Here is a 20,916-nt window from a genome sequence, read left to right on the forward strand (position 1 = left end):
TATTTGCAGAACTCTTCCTCCTGCCAATTGCTTTCCTCAGGGCATGGACACATGAACAGGGTGCCCTGCAGTAAGGCAGAATATGAGCTGACAATGTGACCCACTCTGTGGGTGCATCTACAGGGACGTTTACTGTGCAGTTGACAAATTAACTGTGCAGTAAATGTCTCAGTGTCTACACATGTGCCCCTAGTAGAGTGCACAAAACTAATAAACTCTGCAGCAGGGTAGTACTTGTCAATACAAATAAAATACAAATACTACCTTTCATAGTTTCATAGCTAGTAGGGTCGGAAGGGACCTGAGCAGATCATCAAGTCCGACCCTCTTCCATGGCAGGGAGGAATACTGGGGTCAAATGACCCCAGCAAGGTGTTCATCTAGCCTTGTCTTAAAACCCCCCAGGGTAGGAGCCTGCACCACTTCTCTTGGAAGTTGGTTCCAGATCCTAGCTGTCTTGACCGTGAAGTAGCACCTCCCGATGTCTAGTCTGAATTTACCCTCTGCCAGCTTGCGACCGTTGTTTCTAGTCACTCCTGATAGTGCTTGGGGGAACAGGGACTCCCCCAATGCCTGCTGGTCCCCTCTGACTAGTTTATAACAGGCCACTAGATCCCCTCTCAGCCTTCTCTTGTGGAGGCTGAACAGGTTCAGGTCCCGTAGCCTCTCCTCGTAGGGCCTGCCCTGCTGCCCCCTGATTATGTGAGTGGCCTCCTCTGGACCCTCTCCATGTTGTCACCATCCCTCTTGAAGTGTGGCGCCCAGAACTGGATGCAGTACTCCCGCTGTAGCCTGACCGCTCCAGCTGTGGCCTGACTGCAATACCCTAGCTGAAGAGGGTTTTTTTATGCATAGCAGCAGACATGTAGACTCTGACTGGCTGGCTGGGGCACAAGGGTGCTTCACTACAGGGGATGCCTCATAGCGCGTTGAGCCTGGTTGGAGCAGCCCTGGGCTGGCACGCTGACCCCTGGACCTCCCGCCAGCCAGGGTTGCTGCAATCAAGCTCAACGCGCTGCAGTCCGGGCACACGTACAGATGCATGCCTGGGAGCTTAAACTGCAGAGCAATAAGCAATAAACTCCACAGCTTATTGCTGCCCTCTAATGGTACACGTAGATGTGACCTGCGTTAACTCTCCACATGCCTACTCTTGATGGGCGATGGATGTGAGGCAGCTCACCCCCTTTTCTTTGCATTGAGCATGGGGTAACAGCAGGCAGAAAGACAATCATCTTGCAACAACTGACATGTTGCAAGTTCACATGCTGATAAACTATTCATTGTGCCCATAACTTCTTATTTTTATGAGCTGCAGACAAAATGCTAATATTAGACATTAACTAAAACATTAAATTAAAGAAAATTAAATATTAAAAATTGAATATTAAACATTAAATAAATGAGAAGGAGATCAAGTATTTAGATCCTGAAAATGGAATTTGGATATGAATGGGGGGCGGGGGAGAGAAAGCAATTCCATGCCATGCTTGCTGTGTGTCTGTTCTATCTCACATAAATGGCAGCTAAATTAGGGAAGATTATCCCTGAAACTACTCAGTTACTGTGGTTATCTTCCATTTGTGGCAGACTGGAGAGAACATTGAAAACAGCTACTATACATCAGTGGATGCTGATTCCTCCTCTTTTCCCCTTTCTTATTGGTATCATTTGTTCATCAGCAATTCTCAGCTGGAGTGCCGTTGCACCCAGGGTTGCCTTAAGATCCTTTCAAGGGTGTTACAGGGTGCCATACCATGTTAGCACTTTTAGGCGTGCAAACATAACTCACAAGATAAACCCAGAGAGTCTTACCTGTCACGGTTTTTCTGTGCTGTTTGCAACAGAAGAAATGCTCTACTATTTTCTGTAGTCAAAAAACAGGTGAAAGGTAATTTTACAAGATGTGCCTTGAGATTTAAGGGGTGCCTTGGGTCTAAAAACTTGAGAACCACTAGCTTACATCCATAGCATTCCCTTTCTTGCCCCTTATTTTACTCTTATTCTTCAATTCTTTGTTTCTTCCACGTAACAGTCATGTCAATTGCTGGCAAAATGAGATGGAGCTTTCATTTTTGAGCAATCAGTTTAGATATGTAACGTGCGACTCAGATTCTGTCTGACAGCAGACAGCTTCCCTCTTCAGCACTGAAATATTTACGAGGGCCCCAAATGTTGCCTGTGTCATGCCACACTATTTTTCATTTTCATGATGTTTATGGCTCACAGCTAAATTACAATACATTCAAAGCATTTATCACCAAACTGCCTTTTCCCTGTAGTTTAAGTAGAGCGATTTATTCTTAGCAAATTTACATTCATAGAATCATAGAAAACCAGGGATGCATTTTAAGAGGTCATGTAGCTCAACCCCCTGTTCAAAGCATTATTACCCAGGTCTTAATACTTTCAGACAAGAAACTTCCAATGATGGAGATTTCACACCTTTGAGTCATATGACTGAGGGACTGCACAGGCAGCCCAGCTTAGGACAATGGAATAAAGGAAAAAATGAGAGAGAAAGAAGCCTAAACTACTATTGTACCTGTACTGAAACTGTTACGCTCTGTTTTATACTCCCCTACAGCTCCTGTGGGAGGAGATCTTTCTTTGGTTTGCTTCCTAAAGGGCTATAAGCACACATTGTAAGGCTAGGGACAGGCATTCAAGAAGCCTGAGCCTCAGTTGATTCAATCTTTGCAGGTTAGTCTAACCTGGCTAGGCTAAAACAGTTTGTAACTGCACAAACATCCCAGACATGCAGGCACATGCCTGCAGTGGCTCAGGCTAGAAGACAGGGGGCAGTAGAGGAGCCCTCCCTTCACTTCTACAATGCTGAGCTGAGCGGGGAGGGGTTCCCCCACTCCTGACCAGCCCAGCAGGGAGTTGATAACACAGTGCTTATCACCCCATTAAGAAAACAACAGAGGGACATTACCAGCTACTTGTTGATTCTGCCTTGTCCCGTCTGCCACAGCACAGACCATAGCCAGTATTTGGTCTGCTAGCTAATACAGACACCTCTCACCAAAGCAGAGGGAAAGGGGGAATTCCTGCTTAGCAGGGAGTGGCAGGGGTAGGGGGGGAGCAGGGAGAGAGCAACTTGGGGGAATAACCTGTGGGTGGGGGGCAGAGAAAGGGGGAAAGCAACCTGTAGTCTCTGCCAGAGCTCCAGCCAGGGGGCAGAGGGGAGGGGCCAGCCCTGCTGTGGAGCAGTGAGCCCTGCCCAGCCCAGAGAACATGCCGGGATGTTGGGGGCTTCTGGTTTATCTTAAACCAGCAGGGGGCCTGGGACAGACATTACATAAACCTGTTTGACCCAAATCATTTAAGTCTGATACTACATTCAACCAGGTTTATCTCAAACTGGTTTCAGCCATTTTCAAACTGGTTTATGTGCACTGAACATCTGTTCTGTTACAGGTTTAAACTAGTTTCTGATCAGTTAAATAGGTTTATGTATAATGCCTATCCCTGACCAATATGGATCCACAAATACACACACAGTAATCAGGGCTGTCCCTGTGGGAAGGCGAATCGGGGCAACTTCCCCCAGGCTCTGCACTTTGGGGACCCCCTATGGATACTGGCGTACAGGTCCTGCCGCGGCTGCCATGCGCTGCCAGCTCCGCCACGGCTGCCTCGCATCGCCACCTCTGTCATGGCTGCCGCCACCCCACCCACTTCAGCCATTTGCACCGCCCCAGCCCCACATACGCTGATATGCCCCGGGCCCTGCACACCCCTAGGATGGCTCTGACCATAATAGCACACCTCACAGAAGAAAGATATCCTTGTGATCAATTGTCTTCATACTCTGACACTATTCCATTTCCACAGATGCTATTTTTAAAATTTGGTTCATTTCCAAACTTCTGAGGACAATCCCTGTTCTGAAGACCTTATGCTCTAAATAGCTAAGACAAGGCAAGGCAAAGAAGCAGGCTCAAGAGAAAAGTGACATGCAGTAGGTTACACAGCACAATCAGGATTAGCACTTAGGTCAAAGTCTGAGAGAAGTGACCTTGATCAACTAAAACAATTATTCTGAATTTCTTGTAACTTTGCCATTTGTATTGCAGACCAGCTTCAAGCTGAAAATACATTTTTACCGTTCTTTGTCGTTATAGAAGGAAGATTTAGTAAGATAGCCGCATAACTGAGAAACATAAATCTTGCTATTAAGAAGTTGCCTCTTTTTCAGATGATAGAAATTTCCTCTCACCATTGAAATACCCCCTATTTCTAATTTAAACATGTAAGTGCTTAAGGCCAGATTCCTACACTACCTGCACCCACAGATAAAGGTAACTTGGACAACTCCTACCTGGTGCACCCTAGGCCACTAGGTACACAGATCTCCTGGTAGAAATTATAAGTATACAAGTTTTCACTGAAAAGTCTTGGGGGAGGGGGGAGGGGAAGGCGCTGGAGAGCATGCCTATTCTAACCTAAAATCTCTCTCTTGTGATACATTGCTCCAGTTTGGTCCAGGAGGGGAGGGAAGCAGCAACAGCTATTCACTGACTCTTCCCCAAACAGCAGACTGCTTGGTTTGGGGAAAAGGCAGGTGATTTTTTGGCCTCTGCCAACTTCCCATTTCTACACTTGCCCCCCAGCTGGTCAGTGGGGCTGGGGATTGCAAAGCCCTGGGGGCTGGGAGTTGGGCTTGGGGATGCTGTCCCCAAGCTTGGTTCCTGGCCCCTGGGCTTTAAATACCGCATGTGCCATGGTGGTTTAGAAGCTAAGGAGCCAGTAACCAGAGTAGGAGCAGCTTTCCCTGGCCCTGTTTCCCCATGTCTCCTTTAAATCACCCTGTGATTTTAAACCTGGGGGGCTGCTTATTTACAGCCTGCCCCCTTCCCAAGCAGGGGAGAGGACAGACTGTCAAGTAATAGGCTCTCCTGAGGGTGAGGTATGTCTCTCTCCAGCCAGGAACACATGTATGCTCCAGAGCCCGTGCTACTTCCCTACTGTTAAGCATTTAGGAGAGAACCGCTGTATGCAGCCCTAGTGCAAGGGCAGGCTCCTCAAATCCTTTTTCACAATGTTTTCTGCACTCAAAGTCTTTGAGGTCCCTGGAACAAGATCTGCCCTTTCCAACACCCCTCTTGGTCATGCGTCTCGTCAAGGAAATGGTTTCCTTTCTATGTAGGGGTATTCTGTCAACCCTGTCTGTTCTCCATATTCCAGTTTCACAACCATTGGCAAGTTCTTGGGTTACAGATGGGTATTAATTCATCATTTACTGCATTTCTAATTTGAGTGCTAGCAGCTGAAAGGCACAATTAATGAATTTTGTACAACTGCCATTTTTAGAGATGAAATCTGGCAGTGGCTAGCTGTAATGTTCCTCCTTTTATGCAAAGTCCAATTTCCTGGAAAGAAATTTCTAGGGAATCAATATAATACAAAGACTTATACTCATTGCTCTTAGATAACGCTATTAAGAAAAGTACACTCTTTTAAAATACTTTCAACAAAAAGTTTGGCAGTCCCAAGTTACTAAGCAGAACTGTTGATGGCACAGATTGCCTAAACAGAGAATGAGAAATGTAAAAGGCAATGAACTACAGAGCTGAAACAAAATGGATCATTAGTTACAGTATGCATGCATAAAAAGGCAGATCCTTTGGTGGCATCACTTGGCATAGCTCTATTGGAGGCTATGGAGTTATGCTGATTTTAGAATAGTTCAAATGTTATTAAAGCAAGGCAGCAAGTCATTCATCATTGTCAATTCCCTGGCTTTAGCCAGCCACAATTCTGTAGCTAGTAGCAAGGTTTCCACCACTGTGTTCACCCACAGGCAGAACTTTTTTACATGAGTGTTCCCACTTACTCCCATGAAGTCAGAGTAGCATCACGTTCCCATGAGCCAGACAATGAATCCTGTCCTCTCACTCTGGCTTAATTCTCTCCTAAGGAACTGGGCTTTGGATTTATTTACTGCAGGGATTTCTCCGTTTCACCCTCAGCTGATTAAGGGAAACCAGCACGTACTCTGGTAGTGAGACACAAATACATACATGTCACTGAGCAGTTGTCCTGGCTGCCATATACCGCAGTAGCTATAGAACAAAGTGGTCAAGAGATGGTCAAAATACAGTGCATCCAAGCATCTAAACTAGACGTCAGAAAAGAGGTCAAATGAAGGGCCTTAAATGGCTAACCGATGGGATTAGAGAATGCAGGGATGGGAAACATCTATTTAGGACATTGATTATATTGCCTCGCCAGTGTAAAACCATTCTCTTCAGCACATTCCACCAATGTAATTACTCTTTATAAATATTGCACAGCTATATTGATGGTCTTTCCCAAACTCCAAAGCACTAAGTAACAGACAACTAGTATATTTATTTGACATGACCGAGGCTATTAACAGTACTCAACTCTCCCACAGCTGTTCATTTGAGGACACCATAAAACAAACAGGGTAATATCAGAGCACCATACAGTAACTTAATGCTTTAGCTATGGAGTTTAAATTTGTACAAATACTGTGCATTAGAGGCAACCGTGCATCCTTTCTCTCACCCATTGTCTGCCTTGTTTCTTTAAATTGTAAAATCTTTGGTTCTGTGTAGCATGTTTTGTTTCCTGCCTACCTTAGTTGATCCCTGATCTCATATGGGGCCTTAGGCTGTTACTGTATGTAATATATTAGTATCAACCAATATGAAGGTATGAAAATGGATTGTTTCTGAATACAACTGGTTCAGAGACTCTCTGCATTTCTCTTTCACTGTGAAAGAAGATATTAAAAAGGATGGACCTTTTAGCAAATTCATAACAAAGTATTTTGCTCAATTAGAATTAAGAAATCAGACCACAAACAACGAGCAGAGAGGTAGAGAGAATGGGAAACAATAAGATAAAGCAACATAGTAAATAGCTGCATAACTTGCTTGAAAAATTCAGACTCCAAGACAGAAGTGTATTTATAGAAAAGTTTGGAGAAGAGAACTGAATGGAGCAATATGGTGTAAAGCAGAACATTTACATACATCTCTTCCAAGGTATATGATGGACTTTGCCTTTTGTCCTGTCTGCAATGCAACTGCTCCTGCTACATGAGCAGACTTGATTCAGCAAAAGGGCTTTGCATTAGTTTTCAAGGAGGTTGTGTACTTCACCCTCTGGCCAGATTAAAGCAGAAGTGTGTACTGGAGATGTGATCTCACAGAGCGAGGTGCTGGTCCTCACAGGAAAACATAAAAAAAGTGTTGCACAATAAAAGAATCTTGGGGCATTAAATATGATGCTAATAATAGATAAATCTGATGCTCCTGGAATGGAAATACTGACCTGGTTCTGATTTGTTTTTGGAGCATGCAGGGAAAATGTGTGGTATAATGAGCTACAGCAGACAGCATATGAATGCTATCTTCATTGTTAAAAAAACACAAACCAAAACAAAAGCATAGGATCATGCCTTCCAATCTCTTTTGTGTTTTTAAGGGCTTTTTTGGGGTTTTTTTTATCTTCTTTAACTCTTTTCTACATAATTAAAAATATTTTAAATGGAAAAGACTTTTTGTATATTCTTATGAATTACTATGGTAATTCTTTGTTAAGCAAGAAGGTAATTACCTACAGCTAAATCCTATTGAATTTGTAAGCACTCAAATACATTCCTCCCTGTGAACTAAAATTTTTGCACCTACTTTTTGTTGATATCACTCTCAGGTTTTAGAATGAATATAAATAAAGTCCACGGCTGAACATTTAGGGTCTCATCTAACGCTGTATCTTTCTTTTTCCTATATTCGTGCTTAAATTCTAGCTGGGAATAGATGATAGAAGTGTTACTTTAAAGCAGCTTGATTGAACTTCATTAAATGTAATTTATGTTCTACAGTGATATTCCAAATATTTAAGAACTGTACAGAAATAGGAACATGCATCTTTACTTTAAAAAATAAATGTTATTACATTTACCATCTCCCCAAAGAAGTTGTTTTTTCAAGGTCGACATTTTTAACATTGGTAAAACCATCTGCCAAAGCCTGAAGATTTGTACACTGAAGAATAACAGAAATATTCCATGATGAATCACTGCATATTTACAAGAATGATTCTAACAGTACGTTAAACATTGAATTATTCACTGTTGCTTCAAATTTTACATCTTTTCAGTAATTTTCCTACTCCAGGATATTTTTTCCATGTGTTTTATTGTCATACTGGCTTTAATTATACAGCCATAAGGCTGTTGAAGGAATAGATTCCAGAATAGATACAAGTATTTTCAAACCAAGCAAAATTTGAGGGTGAGGGTATGTATATGAAATATCTCGTCAGACTGGAATTCAACATACCATATTCAAAATAAAGATCTGAATACATACGTGTGTAGAAAAAAAATCAAAATGAAGGATTTAGAAAAGGAGAGGAACAGAATATAAATATCTCTCTACAACATTCAGCCATAAATGTGCAAAAAGAAGTTAGTGCTGGGTCCTGATTATAGCTTCTTTCTGATGTGATTGTTACGTGATCTTCAACCAGTCACTTATGGCAAGGTCCAAAAGGAGACAAAGGCACCCTCATGCTGAGAACTGCTATGCTTATCTTTTCTGATGCTTGAGAGTGGGATCCAGGACCATACTAGGTGCCTGGGCTCCCTGTACAATGCAGGAGGGAGTTAAGCACCTTAGAATGGGATCCAAAATAATGACCCTGCTGATCTGTAAGCTGCCTAGACTTGGCCAACAAGAAACAATGAAAACAGGGTGTCTTGTATTTCAGTCTTCTCCAGGGTTTAGGCTCCTAAACGTTAGGTTCCTATTATGCAAACACTTCTGCATAACTGAATCCAAGAGTCCTGTGCTATCAGCTACTGATGTGCACAAAGGTAGGCCCAACTATGCCCAAATATTAGCTCCAATTCCTAAGGCAAATAAGTTTTGAAGATGCTTAATTACTTTGAAGGTGCTTAGCGAGCAGCAGGAATAAAGCCCATACCTTTCTTTAGCTTTAGCAAATAAACCTGTTTCTCTCTCAGAGGATCCAATTTTCAAATAAAAGTATCTAAAACAGTGATTCTCAACCAGGGCTCATGCACCCTGGAGTGCCTTAAAATCCTTCCAAGGGGGTTGCAAGGTGCCACACAATGTCATCACTAGGGACCTACTCAATTTGGGATTTTGTGAAATTCGGCGTTGCCTTTGGAAGTCACAAAATTAAAACAAACAAACAAACAAAATAAAATGCTGGCTCCCCAGTGGGGCAGAGTCACATGATGGACAGTTCTCTTGGCCAATCAGTGGCGGGGGGTGGGGGGTGGAGGGGGACACTGCATGAGAGCCAGCCATCTCAGCCAGTGGAGGGCAGGGCCACTGGGGCCCCTTGGCCAGAGGCATAGGGGCCCTGCCGCGATAAACCTGTGAAAATGGCAGCCAGCCCCATGATCAACCTGTGAAATTGACTCCCTTCCTCCTCGATTTCAGTAGGCTCCTAGTTACCACCGTTAAGTTTGCAAACATGATTCACAAGATAAATCCATAGATTTCAAAAAGAAATCCATAGTTGTTGCCTTTATGAGTTTGTTGCAACGGGAAAACCGCTCTATTATTGTTCTATACTCAAAGAAATGAGTGAAAACTGAGAACTAGCATTTTCTGAGGAGTGCTGTGAGGCTTGCCTTAAGTCTAAAAAGGTTGAGAACCACTGACTTAAGATATAGGAACAAATTACTGGTACTCAACTACCAGTTTGGGGCAGGTAAGGGCCAACATGGGTGACTGAACAGAGCTGTGCGTGTTAAAGGAAATGACAAAGTTTGGAACTAGAAGCAGTAAAAGGGTTTCAGACCCACTTAGGCCATAGCTGTGTATTCTGAGCAGGATGAAGTCCAGCTGATTTCACTAGGTTTCTACTGTAACATGCACGACTGCTTTGAGCACAAACATTACATAAAACTTAGAAATGTACCGCGTTGCACCTGCTGACAAACTATTACTAATTGGCTTTTCTCACCTCTGAGATCTACAGAATTACGTTAAAAAATAAATAGGAAGAAAGGAATCTAGTAACAAAGTTTTGAAGTTACTATTTTACACATTATTCAGTTGAAAACACAGTAGTCTGCTGAATTACAGAAAGATGGTAAGTTCATAATTTTGTCTCTTGATTTTTGTTTACTAACTGAAGGTCTAATTGTTTTGCTCCAGTTAATTAACAATGTTCTCATTTTAATGAGTTATTTCACTGCGTATATTAGCAGATGGATAAAACGCACAGGACATGAATAATAAGACACAGAATTTAAAATTTTGTTTATTTTGGATAGATTTTATTTAACTTTAAATGCTCTGATTTTTTCTTGACTCTGGCAAGTGCATCTACAAGACATTCATTCCAGTTAGGGAAATCAAAAGATCAGTCTTTTCATTATTAATATTTTAAATATTGTCACAATATAAAAAAACATTTCCCCCAGGAGAATGCTATAGCAATTTACCTAAATTTATGGAGAAGGGACCAATAAGTCGGGTGTTATGATACGTATGGATAGATGCACTACCTACTGAGCTAGCATGCTGAGTAGAGTGACATCTTGTTACCTGAATTTACCAATATAAATACAGTAGAGAAAACTCCATCTGAATAAATTTGCTGTATACTTAAAGGTGGTGTTACTTCCCACAACCCTACATAATTCTAATCTTATGTTCTTCAATAAAGATATTGCAGTCTCCATCAGGATTACAATGTATACTTATTTCAGGAACTAAAGGGTGACTACATCCATGATATCTGCAGCCCCAATTATCTCATCAAAACTGGGTTTCCCACAGAAAAAAAAAATTGTATACAACCCGAATATTTTTACGTAAGCATGTACAGTAAAAGCCATGTTAGCCAGCATTTTACTAACCGGAATACTCTATTAACTGGAATTTCCAATATCCCCCATTACAAATCCTCACTTTAGCAACGAGTATTTTTGCCGAGTCTACCCGGTGTGCGCATCAAGTATTTCTGTTGTTTATATTAGTTAGTGACGCTGCCGATACAGGAGCTGCTGGAAGCCCTTCTACTTGATATCTGCATAGGCGGAGGGAGTAAATTTTTTTGGTGGGGGGCTGAACATGCACACCTTGTCAGGCAGGAAAGTCTGCGGGGGAAAGGGCAGGGGGAGGAGAAAGGGGTCTGCGTGGGGCAGGGTGGGCTAATGCTGCAGGTTGGAGCTGGTATAACTCTCAGGTAACCGTAATTTTTAAGTAACCGGCACCCCCTTGCCCCACTCATGCCAGAAAACAAAGCTTTTACTGTGTTCGTAAATGGGACATACACAATATGATTTCATTGAACTGGAGCAGAATCCAGGTTCAACATCAAATCTGATTCATAAAGGAGTCTTACCCATTGCTAAAAGGGATTTTACTAATTGTATCATAAAGAAAAATGTGTTTTTTTGTTGTCAAAAGTATAATACTATATAGTGGAAACTGTGGGCAGCTTCCTTTGATCAGCATAGTCAAAAGCATGTCTCACTTGTGAAATACCCATTTGCTCTCATGATTTGTCAAACTGCAGTAAGCAGCCCTGCAGATTTTCTTTTTAGCTGTTGTCCCCCAGTACCTATCACTGTAGAAAAGGTTAAATCCAGTAACCTGTGGGCTAATTTGGCAATTCTCATTTTGTAGGCCAAGGCTTTCAGCACTGCTGTATATGAAAAAGGTCAGCTGTCCAGATTACCTCTGACGACCAGAAAAATAGTAGAACTGGCAGTCCCTTTTCATCTAAAACAGCAAACTGAGGACTTAATCCTGAGGCATGCTAAATGGCCTCAACTCACAATGCAATTTAGAGGAGATTGGCTGGTTGGGTATTAATAATCTTTTCATTTCAGAATTGCAGATTCAAATCCATCCTGAATTAATGGTGACTTAAGGACAAGAGCACAGACCAACTGCAGATGCTTCCTCAGCCTGATGAAGGGTATTTACACCTGAAATGTTGCAAAGAAGAATTTTTCCAACTGTCTGAGTTGGTCTAATAAAATATATCAGATTTACCGAAGAACCTTGTCTGCCTTTAAAAATTTGACAATTATTTGCTGGCCGACACAAAATTAACTAGTAAGTTTGGTTTAGTTCTCACTTCATAAAGAACCAACATATATTTTAGCACTATATGGAACTTTACTAGTTATTCAGTCAAGATCAATATAAGCCTGTTCCTAAAGAATGAACTCCTCCCTTTGATGTGCAGGACGGTCTCTTCAGAAGATGGTTGAATTATGCTAAGAAGGTTGTACAGAGAGAATTCCAGTGTCCCTGCTAGGTCACTGATTTGTTGAGGCAACAGATTTATGAGAACAGCAATCTGAGCAAGAGCAATAAAAATGAAAAACAAAAGGCAAGTCATTAAAAGCAATGTCAACTTTTTATTATGTGTACTACAATAGGATCTAGTGGCACTAAACAAAACCGAAGCCCCATTATGAAAAGAGGTACCTTGCCCCAAAAACTCATACTTTAAATTTTTACTAAAAGGAATCAAGACACAGAAACAACAAACACATTTATTCAGTGTCATATAGGAAATCTGTGACAGAGCCAGAAGCCAGGTGTGCATCTTGTGTGTTCCAATCCTGTGTTAAACCACAAGACCTTGAAAAATACTATAAGTTTTGATGTGTATAAAATGGGTACAGAAATGATAAAAAACAGGGAGTCCAATTAGGACTCCTTAACCCATTAGTATTTTATTTGTCTGTAATTCAGTGAAGGCATTAATATTGGACAATTTTCGACCCAGAAAATAAAATATTAAAAAACTTGAAAAAAATCCAAATGAAAACCAATTAGGTACAAAGAGAATAGACCAAATATTTGCTTCCCCGACCAAAGAGATCTGGTACCCTCATGTGCCAGTCCCACAACTCAAAGTCTGCTTTTTCTTTTCTCATGTTGTGTCTTGTACAGTGCCAAGAGACTATCCTCAGATGACGAAATTAAATTGTCAAGATCATACTCCACATCAAATGTAGGTCTCTCTCCAAAAATTACAAGGGCAAGAAATACAGCAAAGTGTGCAGTGAGTCCCCATATTTCATATGACGTATTATGCTCAGGGTCATCATACACGAATGAATGCATCCAATGTGAAACACCATCTGATGCTCTATAAGGCAGAGCTGTGTACTTTACTGGATTGATAAAGTAGTCCAATGGCACCACAAACACAGCACTCACTTCCTCTGGGTTAGGACAGGCCTGGAATGAGTCATCTATAAATCCTGCAACTGGTGTAATCAAAGAACCCATCTGAAAGCAAGAAAAGACATTCACCTGTATGAAATAAGTAAAAATAAACTATTTTAAAAGATGTTTAAAAAAATAAAAGCATCTATTGAAAACCTATTGATAATTTACAAGCCAGTCATACTTGTAAAGCAGTTTTAGTTCCTGATTCAGTAACATAGTGTGCACATATTTTACAACAAATGTTAGTGGCTACTTGTATCTTTACATGTCTTCAGCACTTGGCTGAACTGTAGCCTGTGTATCCTCTCAGCTGCAGGCAGCATGGAACAACCTGTTCGAGTTGTTAGCTTCTGCATGTGCAGCTCTGGGTGAGCTGCTTCCTAAACCACAGCTGCATCTACACGATGCCAAAAGGGGCACAGAGGGAATCTGGAGGTGGTGTCAACAGCGTGGCACCATGTTGTTTCCCGTGTCGGAAGACACTCCCAGGGAGGAGTGCCGCATGCCTGAGAATGCCATGGCACGCGTACCGAGTAAATGTGGTTCTAGGTTGAAAGGGAATGCAACGAACAGAAATGCCACCTGACAAAAATCAGCCTGGCCTATTTTGGGGAGTTTTCCTGTTGTCACAAACTCTCTAGGATTTTAACCCATTTTTTGTAATTTACTAGGACAGTGGTGTGGTATGCCTGCCCAACAGACTACCCAAGTAAAGTGCCCCCTACCCCAGCACTATCTGGATTACTGCCTCCCAACAGCATGATGAGCATGGGCAGGACACTACTGTGCCAAGAGTCAGGTTAACTTTTCCCTGGCCCTGCAACTGCTGCATTTGGTAATATGGTGAGCAAGGATCCGAAACCCTTAATCTGGTAGTAGCTCCAGAGCCAGGGAGAGGTTAACTTTGCTCTTGGTGGTGACATTTGACACTTGCCATTGCAGCAATAGCATATTCCTACCCCTGCTCTATTCCATGTGGCTGGAAGCTTCAACAAGTGTCCATGCCTCCATTCACTGAGGGTGTTTATACATATGCTTTGGAGGAAGGGAGGGGTGCTTTCATTAGAGCGGCTGCACTCTAAAGTGCTTGGAGCATCTTGTATATCAGTGTCCCTGCACGGATGCTGATACACAAGATGCTGGACTCTGCTGGAGCACGGTAATTATCATGCTGCAGTAGATTTGATTAACTGAGTCTGCTCCAACATACTGCAATTACAGTGCATTGGAGCAGCATCACAGCACATGCTTAGGTGCCCTGAGCGCCCGTGCCAAACACAGCAGCTGCCTGAGCCTCTTATGGCACATGTGCCACAGGCTGGCCACCCCCCGTAGTTGGAGATACTTATTTTTAAACAACGTACATAGTTATTGCAAGCATCTGTCTTCCATTGAGGAATAAAAGGTTTTAAAAAGGATGTATTTTACAGAAAGAGGATTTCATAGATTTCATAGACATCAGGGCTGGAAGGGACCTCGAGAGATCATCGAGTCCAGCCCCCTGCCCAAAGGGCAGGAAGTCAGCTGAGGTCACAGGATCCCAGCAAGATAAGCATCCAATTTACTCTTGAAGGTGTTCAATGTAGGTGCTTGAACCACCTCCGCTGGCAGACTGTTCCAGACCTTGGGGGCTCGGACAGGAAAGAAATTCTTCCTTATGTCCAGCCTGAAACGGTCTTGCAGGAGTTTGTGACCGTTCGACCTCATCATCCCTTGGGGCGCTCTGGTGAACAGACGTTCCCCCAGATCCTGGTGGTCACCCCTGATAAACTTATAGGTGGCCATCAGATCACCCCTGAGCCTGCGCTTTTCCAGGCTAAAGAGTCCCATGTCTCTCAGATCTGTTTTCCTGACCTCTGATCATGCGCATGGCTCTCCTCTGGACTCTCTCAAGCTTCTCCACATCCTTTTTGAATTGTGGAGCCCAAAACTGGACGCAGTACTGCAGCTGCGGCCTCACCAAGGCTGAGTACAAGGGGAGAATGACGTCCCAGGATTTGCTCGAGACGCATCTATGGATAAAAGCCAGCGTTTTGGTCGCTTTATTAGCCGCAGCATCGCATTGCAGGCTCATGTTCATCTTGTGGTCAATGATGACCCCCAAGTCTCTTTCTTCTGTAGTGCTATCCAACGTAGCACTGCTGAGCCTATAAGGATGCTGCAGGTTTTTCCTCCCAAGGTGGAGAACCTTGCATTTTCCGGTGTTAAACACCATCAGGTTCTCGTCTGCCCATTTGCTGAGCTCATCTAGGTCAGCCTGGATCACCCGCCTATCTTCTGGCGTGGATGCTTTGCCCCAAAGTTTGGTGTCATCGGCAAACTTGGCCAGTCCACTCCAGACTCCGATGTCCACATCATTAATGAAGATGTTGAACAGGATGGGTCCCAGGACAGAGCCCTTGGTCACAGGGCACCACGATGAGTGACTGCCATCAATTACAACCCTCTGGGTCCGACCACAAAGCCAATTTCCCAGCCAGCGGATCGTGGTGGAGCCAAGGCCACAACTGGCCAGTTTGGCCAAGAGGTGATCATGGGATACTAGATCAAAAGCTTTTTTGAAGTCAAGATATATGACATCAATCTCATTCCCTCATCCAGGTGATAGGTCACCTGGTCATAGAAGGAAATGAGATTGGTCAAACAAGACCTACCCGCAACAAACCTGTACTGGCTATCCCTTAGGATGTTAGCCTGGGCCAGTCCAGGATGTTACAATAATTCTCCTTTTGGATAGGCTTCTACCCCTATTTGTTAGTCAGCAAAGAGTTGTTACAGTTCCATAGAAAACGTTCCAAATACAGGTACTGCAGTTTGTTCTCATTTAATCCAAGTATGAAGTGACTCTAGCTAAATTAAACCAAATCACTCTGGATCATTATTATGGTAAAAGGAGAATAAGACACATACAACAACCTAAATAGATCTTCTTAGAAAGTGACATATTAATTGTGTAATGAATAACAATTCTCAAAAGAGGTTACGAAGCTAGACAGATCTTTGGTTTCACCCACTTCAGTGCTTATTATTTTTATGCAAAAGTGGACAATACTTTTAACAGAATGTTAAAAGTTTAGTTCTCTGTGTATTCAGATGTTAATGCATCCTTCAAATTATTATAATGCTACATAATACAACTGGATAGAAAATAGTGAAGACAACAGTTATAAAAGCTAGGTTTATCCTTTTCAGAGTCTTTGAATTTTGGTGCTTCAAACAGTATCTGTGCATGAAGTTTCAAAATATTAGATAAAGCATATTTCCATTGTAATCCTAAAAGTAATCCTACCTTTATTCTTATCTTGGAGGATAAAAACCTCACAGTACGAGATCAAACGACAATACAGAAACAAATGTTCCCACATTACTGAAAGAAAATTGCTACCTAAACTCAAAAAGATGAAAAAGCCCTGCTTTCAAAAAGTAACACTTTATATCGTGTCTCAGTATGTGGAAACTGTTCCTATGTGAGATAAGGCTGGAGGCTAGAAGCTTGTGAATTTATAAACTAACACCGAGATACAGCTCAGAAGACATTTCCAGTGCGGAAGATGCCTACTGCCTGATGTGCCAAGGGTTCCTAAACAAAGATAACAGCCACTCACTGTTACAGGTTTGAAATGGGACCGGGAGTGAAAGGCAATGGCAATGGCAAGTTTCTCCAACAAGATTCTTTCCAATAAAATTTTGAACTCTTTGATTTAATTTTCAGCTTACTTTATCAATCCTAGGTACAAGTCTACAGATGACTTCCACCTGCTCTGGACAGAGTCCAACTTCTTCCTTGGCTTCTCGGAGTGCAGTGGCTATTTCATCTCTATCTGTTGCTTCACTTTTACCTCCTGGAAAGCACACTTCCCCTGGTGATCTTCTCAACTAGAAAGTAAAGGAATATCGCTGCTAAATACTATCAGGTCAGCAACCTTTTCGAGCAGGTGGCCAGCACTAGTGACCCAACCACAGCTGCAAATTACCTGCAGCACCCCGGCTCTTCTTACTCTGGACCAACTGCTTGTCTCCCATATCCCTAGTTTAGATCATTATGGCATGGATTCATACCCCACAACTACCCTACATTTTTGCAGATCTGGCTGGATCAAATTGCTGATAACTGTAACAACAAGAGCTCCGTAGATCAAAAGAGGAGCGTTTCTAGAGTTATGGCTACATAGAGCAAGGACAGAACTTAATTTTCAGCAGACTCACCCGTTCTTTCCTGGTTAACTGAGGCTGAAACCCTAGCTAGTACTGAAGGCTGGTTTCCATGGGTGGATGCATGATTCTGAAAAGAGCTAAAGCATCTCCAAGGCTGTTACACAGAGGTACAGAAACTAGAAGCAACTAGCAGACAGCACAATTGTACTAAGAAAGGTTAGCTTGATTAGTGGAACATCACTCTGGAAGAACAATGAGCTATTAAATCAATTGGTTTCCTCAGCCGCCCAAATAGTAATGCAACAGCTGCTGCACTGTGAAGCAGGAATTAAAGCATATCCTAGGTCAGAAAATCAGCTTCCCTGGTTAATACACAAATCCTAATTTTGGGGGGCTGATTTTGGAGGGAAAAGATGCATACTGTATGCAGGAAATACAGTATATTGCTATAAAATGCTCTGTAATTTGCTGCAGGTACTTTCCTTTTAACTTAAAAATTTACATGCAATAATTTTTTCCCATATCTCCCTCACATTAAGGGCTCAAGGTAGCGGGGGTTCTTCAATGAACATCTATAAAAATCAACAGCTGACAAGCACTCAGAATAAGCAACATTTAAAAAAAATAAGTCCAGTAACACAGTCACAGTCTTGTAGAAAAGCTCCATCAGACTGTGCGATCAGCTAGTGTAAATGTAATTATTAGGATTTCAAGTTTTCTGAGTACAGAATTTCTATTGTGCATTTCAGGGAGATTTCTGCATCTCTCATGAGCAGAAAACAGCTAGGTTGCTAACTTAAAAAAAAGTACAAGCAGTAAACCTAATGAATATAGTAAGTAATGAGCAGGTTTAGAGACAAACAGAACTGGCATAAAAATGAAGAAAATAAGTTACCATATATTTGTTGTCTCATTTTTTGGAAGTAGAGGGAGAGATTGAAAAAAGTAACCATTAAATGCAAATTCATGAATCACACTATTAAGAACTTTAGGACGTGTCAACTTTTCTACTAAATTCAGGAAACTTAATCACAATCCCTCGTCCTCCAAGGTAGAAATCTCTACTAGATATCACAGCACCGTTTAAGTACACTACTGGGTATTTCTTCTGTAAATACTACAGTGATCAGTTGGCACAAATGCTGATATGAATGTACCAATGAAGGCTGGTGTATTTACATACCAGTTGCATCCATTTTTGGAAAGTGGGCCCCTAAAAACATTCAGGAGCTGTATGAAAAGCTAATACGAGAATAAAAATACAACTACTATGAGCTGTTCATCTGCTTTCTTCCCCCTTCACAAACAAATTAATCCTCATGTCACGTTAGATGTTATTAACCTTCAGGTCTCACGTACCTTCATTGATCTGACAGTGAACAACACATGCAGCTTTTCATCTTTAACCATTAAAGGCATAAGAACAGATGCTTTGGTTAGTGGCAAATGGGAGAATTTGTCTCCAACATCATAGTTTCTTAAGCTGATCTTAGCTTTATCTTTTATACTTTTTCTAAGAAAAAACCAAAAAAGCTCCATCACCAACAGAACACTCATCACTGAAAGAAAACCCACATAGAAAACTGTTATAAGGGATTTGGAAATATGACAGTTCTTAAACATAAACTATTCAGTCAGTTACTCATCATTATAAAAAGACAAACACAGGTGAGCACTGTGCCCTCCCCAGGCTCTAGATTATTTGAATCTGAGCTGGACACCATGATCACCTTATTCCCAAAATGGTTTGAAAATTTCCAATTCATCCCATTTCCCCATTTGCAACATGGAAATCCTAGCTAACCCCATATCCATGCACGTAAAATCTTCAGGCAAAATAAGTGACCAGGCAGGGTTACATTTTAATCAATAAAAGCCAGTTACTACGCTGATGCTACCGAAAAGCTCCGCCCCTATGGCCGGGCCCCGCCCCCCCCGACTGGGCCCCGCCCCCCCGTGAGGCCCCGCTTCTTCCGGCTGGACCCCGCCCCCAGTCCTGTCAGGACCCCGGCAGCTGTCTGCCTCCCGAGCCGCGGAGACGTGGGCAGGGTTGGTCCGGCGCCCCACGTTACCTTCGCCGGTTAGCCCAGCAGCCCGCGGCCTCCATCTTGGTCCCCCGCCTCTCCCGGAGGGGGCCGCGCCCCGCCCCTCCAGTCAGGGGATTTGCCAGCTCTCGCGAATTGGCAGCTCGGCTTCGCCAATCAGCGCCCAGCGTCGCCAGGCGCCGGATTCTGATTGGCTAAAGTCGGCGGGGGGGGGAGGGGGACGGTGTTTAGCTTGGGCCTGAGCTGGGCGAGTCCGTGAGCCGAGGTGAGTGGGCGGGGCCGCTGGGCGCGGGTGTTGCTGGGAGGGGTGGGGCACCCAAGCACCCAGCAGGCCGGGGACTTTCATGGGCTGGTTTTGAAGTATTGATGAATGAGTGAGGTGGCACCTTAATTGCAATGAGAATAAAACATTGTCGGAAAATAAAAATTAACCCCCCCTACAAAATAAAGATAAAAACTTTCAGTGATTTAAGTTGGAAAGAGTTATTTATTTTTTTATGCACGTCCTTTCCAGCTTCAGGGGCTCTTCCTGCCTCAGAGCACAATTTTTCTGATGTCCGGAGCCGGCTCTATAGTCCCCTTCAGCCAAACCAAGCTCAGATGGCCTTTTTTTGTATTATAATTTAAAAATACATATATAATTAATAAAAACGACAATGCAAAAAAAATATAAAATGATAATACAAAAAAACAGGTCATCCCAAACCCACAGATATAGCTCGAAGGCTTGCTGCTTGGGTTGAATGTCATGGGAGAAGCAGGCAGGGGCGGTAGGATAACAATCAGTGCAACCTGCAAGCGTGCTCACACTCCTCGTTTCACACAGCGATGCATTTCTATGCTGATCATTTCAGTCTGATGATATTCTGGAGGAGAGGGTGTCGCGTAGCTACGCGGGAGGCCCAAGCCAATGCAGTGTTCACGGAAAACGTACCCGCATCAAAAGTAATGTTTATGTGTCTGCACCAGGAAAGCAGGAGCTGTTGAAATGCATCCGTTTTATTCCATGCTGGTGAAAACAAGGTGCTCTCAGATACACAGGAACCAGATTTACTGACCTGCTTCGTTTGGTTCGGCTTGTTGCAGGACCAATGCTAAACTGATGAAAGCAATGGCTAAACCAATTTAACTGCATTCAAATTGGGGCGCTGCACAGGTTTGGCTAGATCCGTATGAAACTAGGGCAACTTTTTAGGTGTACGAAACTCCTACTAGTAGAACAGGTGTCAAACTTCCCCCGCGATTGTAAGAGGGGAACCTGAAAACAGTGATGATGTGGATGTGGAATAGGAATAAAACCTGCGTTCTCAATGCTTTTGCGCAAAAGGTTTGGAAAGGGGCATAGGCAACTGGCCGCTGGGGGACCCCCGTCGGTGATCTGGTGCCCCCCAGACTCAGGAGGCACCAATCGCCAACCAGCGACAAAACCGGAGGTGCACTTCCATTTTTGTGGCTGGTGCTTCCAAGGGGTGCCCAGCTGATCTTCCAGGGTG

The 20,916-nt window shown here is 42.9% G+C and overlaps 1 protein-coding gene across 3 annotated transcripts; it reads right to left on the reverse strand.

Moving 5' to 3' along the window:
* Nucleotides 1-12,524: 12,524 nt before the first annotated feature.
* Nucleotides 12,525-19,519, reverse strand: NUDT7 (nudix hydrolase 7). Of its 3 annotated transcripts, none has more exons than XM_090063405.1 (4): nt 19,451-19,519; nt 18,738-18,937; nt 16,941-17,099; nt 12,525-13,283 (listed from the first exon to the last, which is right to left on the reverse strand). In XM_090063405.1, the coding sequence occupies exons 2-4, from the start codon at nt 18,933-18,935 to the stop codon at nt 12,900-12,902; spliced, it is 741 nt and encodes a 246-aa protein (XP_089919531.1). In that variant the 5' UTR covers nt 18,936-18,937; nt 19,451-19,519; the 3' UTR covers nt 12,525-12,899. The 3 variants fall into 3 exon arrangements, with proteins under 3 accessions (XP_089919531.1, XP_089919529.1, XP_089919530.1); XM_090063403.1 differs by having other exon boundaries at nt 12,525-13,307; XM_090063404.1 differs by having other exon boundaries at nt 12,525-13,307; nt 18,738-18,891; nt 19,451-19,514.
* Between the last annotated feature and the right edge of the window lie 1,397 nt (nt 19,520-20,916).

The sequence above is a fragment of the Crocodylus siamensis genome, chromosome 9, assembly GCF_052110815.1.
Source record: "Crocodylus siamensis isolate JL-2025a chromosome 9, ASM5211081v1, whole genome shotgun sequence".
Classification (NCBI taxonomy): domain Eukaryota; kingdom Metazoa; phylum Chordata; order Crocodylia; family Crocodylidae; genus Crocodylus; species Crocodylus siamensis.